The 8730-nt window shown below is 35.3% G+C and overlaps 1 protein-coding gene across 7 annotated transcripts in view; it reads left to right on the plus strand.

Annotated features, from left to right (window-relative positions):
- ECHDC1 (ethylmalonyl-CoA decarboxylase 1) overlaps positions 1-8641 on the plus strand; it is a 50363-nt gene extending 41722 nt beyond the window's left edge. For all 7 annotated transcript variants that reach the window (XM_032274840.1, XM_032274839.1, XM_032274842.1 and 4 more), the window contains one exon: positions 7742-8641. In XM_032274840.1, coding sequence (XP_032130731.1) covers positions 7742-8150 — 409 coding nt within the window. In that variant the 3' untranslated portion in view covers positions 8151-8641. The remainder of the gene's footprint in view (positions 1-7741) is intronic.
- Positions 8642-8730: the final 89 nt, after the last annotated feature.

Below are 8730 nucleotides of genomic sequence, written 5' to 3' on the forward strand. Positions count from 1 at the left end.
TTCTGCCTGATTTTTCCTTTTCTTCTCCCTCAGTGTGATTTCATTTGAAAATACGTTGCTTCACAGTTTACAATAGCAAAGACCTGGAACTAACCCAAATGCCCATCGATGATAGACTGGACAGGGAAAATGAGGCACACCATAGAATATTTTTTTTCTTTTCTTTTTTTTTTTTTTTTTGAGACGGAGTTTCGCTCTTGTTACCCAGGCTGGAGTGCAATGGCACGATCTCGGCTCACCGCAACCTCCGCCTCCTGGGTTCAGGCAATTCTCCTGCCTCAGCCTCCTGAGTAGCTGGGATTACAGGCACGTGCCACCATACCCAGCTAATTTTTTGTAGTTTTAGTAGAGACGGGGTTTCACTGTGTTGACCAGGATGGTCTCGATCTCTTGACCTCGTGATCCACCCGCCTCGGCCTCCCAAAGTGCTGGGATTACAGGCGTGAGCCACCGCGCCCGGCCCCACACCATAGAATATTATGTAGCCATCAAAAATGATGAGTTCGTGTCCTTTGTAGGGACATGGATGAACCTGGAAACCATCAATCTCAGGAAACTGACACAAGAACAGAAAATCAAGCACCGAATGTTCTCACTCATAGGCGGGTGTTGAACAATGAGAACGCATGGACACAGGGAGGGGAGCATCACACACTGGGGTCTGTTGGGAGGAAATAGGGGAGGGACAGTGAGGGGTGGGGAGTTGGGGAGAGATAGCATGGGGAGAAAGGCAGCAAATCACACTGCCATGTGTGTACCTATGCAACAATCTTGCATGTTCTTCACATGTACCCCAAAACCTAAAATGCAATAAAAAAGAAAATACCTTGCTTCATTTAGTTTTTGCATCCAGTTTTAATTTTTTTCTTTCTTTCCAGCCTTATTTTATGTCTCGAATATGTTAGAATGTTGTAGTGAATAACTTTTATATATACTTTTTAGTATTACTAGTGGCATATATTAAGGATAAACGCTAGAAACAGGATTGCTGAATCAAAAGTAAATATTAATGAGTTAATGAATATTTATTATTGCCAAGTTTTCTTCCATAGGAGATACACAAGTCTTGCGTTCCCTCTAGTCTGTTTCACTTAGCCTTGTCAACAGAGCCTACTAAGCTTTTGAATTTGCCAACTTCATGGGTAAGGAACAGTATTTCAGCATAGTTTTAATATGCATTTATTTTTTATTTTTTTATTTTTTTTTGAGGCAAGGTCTCACTCTCTCACCCGGGCTGTGTAATGGTGTGATCACTGCTCACTGTAACCACTGCCTCTAGGGCTCAAATCATCTTCCCAGTAACTGAGTAACTGGGACTGTGGGCATGCACCACCACACTTGGCAAATTTTTGTATTTTTTGTAGAGACAGGGTTTCCTCATGTTGCCCAGGCTGCTCTCAAACTTGTGAGTTCAAGTGATCCACCTGCCTCAGCCTCCTAAAGTGCCAGGATTACAGGCATGAGCCACTGCACAGCCCATTTCTGTTAAAGTGAAGTTGATCATAATTTCACATGTCTTAAGGACCATTTAAAATTTTTTGGTAAATTATCTATTCATATTTTGCGTATTTCTCAATAGGATATTTGTTTTTTTCCTCAATTTTTAAAAGTTCTTCAAGTACTAGGGATGTCATTATCTATGATATGTTTTGCACATATTTGCTCAGCTTGTCTTTTGACTGTGCTTGTTTTTTGTTTTCTTTTTTGCCATGCAAGCCTTTTTTAAAAAAAATGTAGTCATATGTATCAATCTTTTTAAAAATTGTGTGTGGATTTCAAGTGGAAGTTTAAAAGCCTTTCCATATACCAAGGTTATACAGAAGTTCATGCGTGTTTCTTCTGGTACTTGAATGGTTTTGTGTTTTACATTCATGTATCTAATTATTTCTGAGCTTATTTTCATGTATGGTATGGATGATGGATCTTATTTTATCTTTTTTCCAAATGGCTATTTGTCCTGACGCTGTTTTAGAAAGCCTTCTGTGTTCCAGTGATTTGAGGTAACACCTGATCACTACTAGATTTCTACTTCTAGTTAGGTCTGTTGATAGATTTTCTGTTGGTCTGTTGTTTCCAATTTTTCTCTAAAATGATTAATGTTGTGATAATTACCTTATGCAAAAGGCTTTATCCACATTTCAGATTATTTCCTGAAAATAAATCATGTAAGTAGCACAAGTACTTAATCAAAGGATATGCAGTGCTCAAGGCTTTTGATAACTGCCACATTGTCTTCTAGGAGAGATTCTACCAGTTTATATTACCACCAGCAGAAAATAAGTGTTTGTTTGAGAGCATCTTTCTTATAATGAGTATAGTCTTTTAAGATATCTTTTATAATTTTGATAAACAATTATATTTAAATTTTATTTGCATTTTGAGAGATTTTTGGTGATGCATAAATATTCATATATTCGTTGATTTATGTGTGTATGAATTGTCTGCATTTTCTTTTCCCATTTCTCCTTTGGGGTATTGAGCTGTGTATGCACCAAATGAAAAGCACATTTTTATTCCTTTATCTCCCTAGTGAAATAAAATTCTCAACTATCCAATTTAAAGCCTGCCTATCTAATTTGTTTTCAATCTCTAACGCTGTTTTCATGAATATAAATAACCCTCAGCCAAAGTATTAGCATTTCCAGCTGCTACCCATTAGTGCAAAGTATATTACAAAGAAAGAGAGCTGTAAACATGCTTATCCCAAGGGAACTTACAAGGTAGCCCTTTGCACTTTGGGAGGCCAAGGCGGGTAGATCACCTGAGGGCAGGAATTTGAGACCAGCCTGGCCAACATGGTGAAAACTGGTGTCTACTAAAAATACAAAAGTTAGCTGGGCATAGTGGCACACCTGTAATCCCAGCTACTTGGAAGGCTGAGGCAGGAGAATTGCTTGAACTCGGGAGGTGGAGGTTGCAGTGAACTGAGACTGTGCCACTGCAGATTCCGTCTCAGACAAATTAAAAACACACTGGCTTTATATAAATAAAGCACAATATTACACACATGTGCACATACACAAATAAATGCATGCACACACACAATTCCATCCCCCCCCCCCCCAAAAAAATAACAAATCCCATTTTTGATTTGGAAGTACCTTTACTCTGAATAGGAGATGTCCACCTCAGGAAGCAATCACATTGCCCATGTTGCTTTGTTCTGTAGTTGCTGCCTTACTTGGAAGTTCTTCCTTTAGAGCTGTGACATCAAGAAAATCTACCTCTGATCATGCTAGGATTGCTGAATATTAAAATCAGACTTGAATATAACAAAACATTTTTATGTCTGCTCCTCCCACAGCCACACACACACACACACACACACACACACACACACACACACACACACACAAATTTTCATACATTCAACTATATACCTTCTTACTGAAGCAGTCTCTTTGCATAAAATGAATCGAAACTTATGAAGCCAATCATCTGAGACTTGGAAATCAGAAAAGTGGGATTATAGAGAGCATTTTTGGGTTCTTTTTTTCATAGTTCTGTGATGTTTTGGATGGTAGAAAGCAAAAGGGAGAAGGTGCCAGGAATGTATATGTGCAAACAAGTAAGTTTATGTTAGAGGCATAATTTTAAAGTATTCTTTGTGGTCAGAAATGCTGTTGCTAATTGTATAATTTTCTATATTTCCCCAGGTGAACAAGTTTGCTTTGTTGTCTCTGGCCTTTTATGCAATGTAAAACGACTAGCAGTTTCTAGCCCTACACTAAAGCTTATTTATATTTAAATTCGTGATTCCAAACTTTAAATGTATAACATCATGTTAATTTTGTAACATCAATGCTTTTCTTAAAAATTTCAATGTATTTATATTGTTACTTGTATTACACAGTTCTCTTTAAGAAATCTTAGAGGGATAAGTGTCTTATCTCTTTTTTAAAAGATCAGCTTGGAATCTTCTACTTCAACCATATCTGTAGTAAAATATAGCATTGTTTCTAACTTTATTTGGCAATATAAAAATTGAGTATGTCTTGTGGTCTCCATTTATATAACCAGCATCGAGGAAAAAGAGTATTTGCTGGGTATACAGTGTGAGTATAGCTCTTACTTTGAATACTTTAGACATTATGTGATTTTAGTCCAGGAGACAACTTTATACTACTTCACTAGCAGAAACACTACTATTATTTTTACTGACCTGTCAATACCACCAACTTAATAGTAAATAAAAGCACGTATATATAGAATTCATTATGAGACTATAAAATATATACAACTTTTATATTTCCAAATAAAAGTAGGTAATACTGTATTCTCTTGTAGATGTGTTTGAGGCAATTTCACACGGATTTTTTTTAAACATACAGACACACTCTATAAAAGAATTGTGGAGTATATATGTAATTGTGGAGTATATATGTTCAAAGAACCTATCTATCATATATTAACTCATGTAATACTCATAATTCTATGGCATAAGTACTATTTTTTTATCTACATGTAAGCAATCTGAGACCCAGAGATGTTAAGTAACTTCCTAAGGTCTAGAGATGAATCTTCCTCTCCTATGTACCATGTTTCTTTTGCCTTTGCTTATTTTACAATGTGTGGTATGTAGCCAGTCTAGTGGCCATGCTAGGATTTCAAGCCCAGCAGTCTGGCTTCTGAGTCTATGCACTTCACATCAAAGCTGTACACTCTTCCATTTCATTTATTTATATTTCCATCCTTCATCACATAATTTACTGGAAGTACCTTGCTTTAATAATCAACATTTCAAAAAAGGCTGTTTTTTGCAACTTTTCCACTAAAAAGTTCCTATTTTAGTAAAGTTTGGTAATTTCTTTTTAGAACGTTCTTGAATACATTTGTTCAAAGACCTGAAACTCATAGATAACTTATCAAAAAGTAGTAACTAATTGAACAGTTCTTCCTGGTATCACAACACTTGACTTTGTATCGCTCTCAAAAGTGAAACTCTTTGCCCAGTTATGAGTAGTTTTTCCTAGAACATTCAAACAGTAATAAGAAGTGTATCCACATTTGATTAAACTCATCTCTTTGCCCCAGGATGTCAGAGGAAATTTTAAACATTGCCAATAATGATTATTCTACTTAACAGTGAGAAGACACTTATCATTTTTTTACTTGTCAAAATAAGTGAGTTTAATATGGTTTTATAAATTGAGTCTGTCATAAGTCTTCAAAATTGTAAGAGCTAAGTCTTCCATTACTCTACATAGATTATCCCTTGCAATAAATTATATTACCAGGTAACTGCATCTAAACTCTAGAAGGAATTAGTGTATAATCCTATAGGGTCTATCAGGAAACTGTGTTTGAATATATCTTATTGATAATATACTAATGTCTTCTTAAATTAGGTTTTTTAGCATTTTACATTTTATAGTTACAAACTTTTTTAGGTTAAAAGAGTCTTGTGAAAGGTTGCGATCTGAATGCTCTGTTTATTGTTAGAGGACACTACTGTGTTCTTTTGCCACCAATGAATGTTTTGGTCATATTTAATATATATTTAATGTATGTCAGTAAACAAGCACACACAAGGCATACGATTTGCAAAGAATGGATGTTAGATTTTGATCACAAAAGGTATTTTTTACAAAGATTACCTCAAGATTTGTTAGAGTTGTAAAATATGATTCCAAAAGACACCCTTACCTTATAAAATAAGGCAAATGGAAAACTTCACCAGAGATATTTTCTTTAGAAGCAAATAATTCCAAATATGAATGTGCTTACATAGGTAATAACTTTCGTTGTCATAAGCTTATTTACATTATTCCAACATCTAGGACTTTAGCCAGTTTTTATGTTCAGCTAATTCTGAATGAATTTATTCCTGGCATGGCCCCTTTACTCCATTATAGGCAGAGCTCTGAACCAATTCCAGGATTTAATTCAGAAGTTACATATTTAATGTATTATATGAAAAGCTTTATAGGATTGGGTTCAATATTGACAACACTCCTAAGAATATTAGACATTTCTGTAATATCTGTTTGTTTTGACATTGTTTTCTGTTTAACAAGGCAGTATTCCTCTTACAATATTGATAAATTCATTTTTGTAAAACTTGTTCTTTCTTCCTCCCAATTTTAAATTATTTCTTGAAAACTATTATTTTTCATACCTATTTGCCTCTAGAAGCAGTTGTTCATGATTGAGGCATATTTTCCCTTGTAGAAATTCACAACTGTGAAGATAAAGTTTCCCAGTGAGTTAATAAATGGGCATTCATCACAATTCTCTAGGGTCAAAGACTGAGTTTGTTGTTCTCAGTGCTAATAGAACCAAATCACCTGCAATTGAATATTTAACATGTTGGAAAGCCAAACCAACTAAAGGTCTTCTTTTTTGTAATGAGTAATTTGATTCAGTGAAAGCTTCTTGAAGCATGCAGTAAAAATAAAACTCATGGGCATCATTTCCTAAATCATGTAGCTTTACTCAGTGTCTGTTGAGCTGACAAATGTGAAGCCTTTTGCTATGCTCACCAATTTGTTGTGTTAACTCCCCTTGTTATACTTTCCTTATTAATCCTATTCATAAAAATCCCATGATTGGGGAAAACCAACCCGTTAGGGAGTCACTGCTGTCAGTCTAATCTAAGCCACTATCAATAACTTTCTTACTGGTACTGGTATCCCTGCTTTTACCTTGTCTTAACTATTACGTGTACCGTGAAGACATGGAAGCCAACCTGCCTGGGTTTAAATCCTAGCTCTGCAGTAGCTATATCACCAGTTCCTTAAACAACTGGTATAAGAGCTATGAAATGCTTCATGCATATGGTAACTAGAGCAACCCTTGTAAAATGTCAGATGCTAATCCCTTGGTTGACGTCCTCTAAATAACTTCAAATGTAAAAATTAATAAAATCCAAACTACTTCTCATTTTATCCCCCATGTTCCAGTTACACTGTACTCGTCCCCAGAGATACTAAGCAGTTCTACCTCAAGACTTTTGCACTTGCAATTCCTTCTTCCTGGAACACTTTTTCAGATTTTTGCATTGCTCACTTCCTCAGGAAGCTGCTCAAATATTAAGAGTCCTTCTTCATCCAAGATAGCACACTCCCAGCACACATATCCTCAATTCATTAGTCTCTTGCTTCATTTTTTTTTTTTTGCCATAAAGCAGTCATTGCCACTGACTTTATATGGTTTAGTGCCTTTCTCTCTAAACTGGAAACAAGGATTTTATTTATTGTGCTCCTAAGCACAAGTATTTTATTTTGGTCATTCCTGTAGTCTCAGCACCTAGACCACCATCTGGCACTGGTAGTTCTTAGCAAATATTTGCTGAATAGATGCTGTATTTAAAAAAAGTTTTATTTTCCCCTAAGGACTACTGAGAACGTTAACTTACTATGCTTTTTTTGGTTTGTTTTTCACAGTATGAACCTAATATTTCCTACTCCCATACTTTCACTTAATCCAGATCATCTCATTAGGTCACCACTCACTTAAAAAAACTTGGGCATTTCTAAACAAAGAGTAGGTTCTTGTTCGCAAAGCGTAAACAAGTATAACAAAAAATGTTATTGTTTTCAAGGGGGAGTGTTAAATACTATCAGTAAATTAAATTTTAGATGAAACAGCCATATTTTTCAAACATTCTGTTTTAATATATATATACCTATAAAGATCTATGGAGATTTCACATTAGATCATGAATGGGTAGTACTTTGATTACAGAATATATATACACAGAGAGAGAGTTACAATTAAGTTTTTCTTTTCTCTTTTACAGGTTAATGACTCCAGAGGGTAAGATCAGATTCGTTCACAAAGAGATGGGCATAATACCAAGCTGGGGTGGCACCACTCGGCTAGTTGAAATAATCGGAAGTAGACAAGCTCTCAAAGTGTTGAGTGGGGCCCTTAAACTGGATTCAAAAAACGCTCTAAACATAGGAATGGTTGAAGAGGTCTTGCAGTCTTCAGATGAAGCTAAATCTCTAGAAGAGGCACAAGAATGGCTAAGGCAATTTATCCAAGGGCCACCAGAAGTAATTAGAGCTTTGAAGAAATCTGTTTCTTCAGGCAGAGAGCTATATTTGGAGGAAGCATTACAGAATGAAAGAGATCTTTTAGGAACAGTTTGGGGTGGACCTGCAAATTTAGAGGCTATTGCTAAGAAAGGAAAATTTAATAAATAACTTGTTTTTCATGTGGATGTATTCCAAGTAAAGCTTCAGTAACTAATATGTAATAAATAAATATGAATATCAGAATTACTTTGAAGGCTACTATTAATATGCAGACATCTTTTGAATATTGAACTCATTCACCTTATTTCTTACCAGTTACTCACTTGGATATTTACTGTGTAATCTGGAACATTTAGATAAAATATACACTTTTAGCTTAAAACTTATTGCTGTCAATTTCAATAATAATTCTTAGCCTATAACCAAAGAGCAGTGTTTAAAAGGAAAAGCTTCTATACCAAACCTATTCCTGGTGTTACTTTTCATAAAATTTTTGTTGTCTTACCTGGAAATAATTTACCAAAATAATTGAATGAGTGTTGCTGTTAAAGAACAAAAGTGGAAAGGATCAGGGAACAAGAAAATAGGAAAGGACATGATCAGTTATTTTCTTCTGCTCCAAACAGCTGGAATAAAATTCAAAAGACGTACCTCACTACCCACTACAAATTTGGAACTTTATTTGATCTTTTCAGTAATTAGTTTTCTATTTTAAATTATCTATTAGGCCAGGTATGGAGGCTCACTC

The sequence above is a fragment of the Sapajus apella genome, unplaced genomic scaffold (genome assembly GCF_009761245.1).
Source record: "Sapajus apella isolate SASKATOON/1434 unplaced genomic scaffold, GSC_monkey_1.0 scaffold6, whole genome shotgun sequence".
Classification (NCBI taxonomy): Eukaryota; Metazoa; Chordata; class Mammalia; order Primates; family Cebidae; genus Sapajus; species Sapajus apella.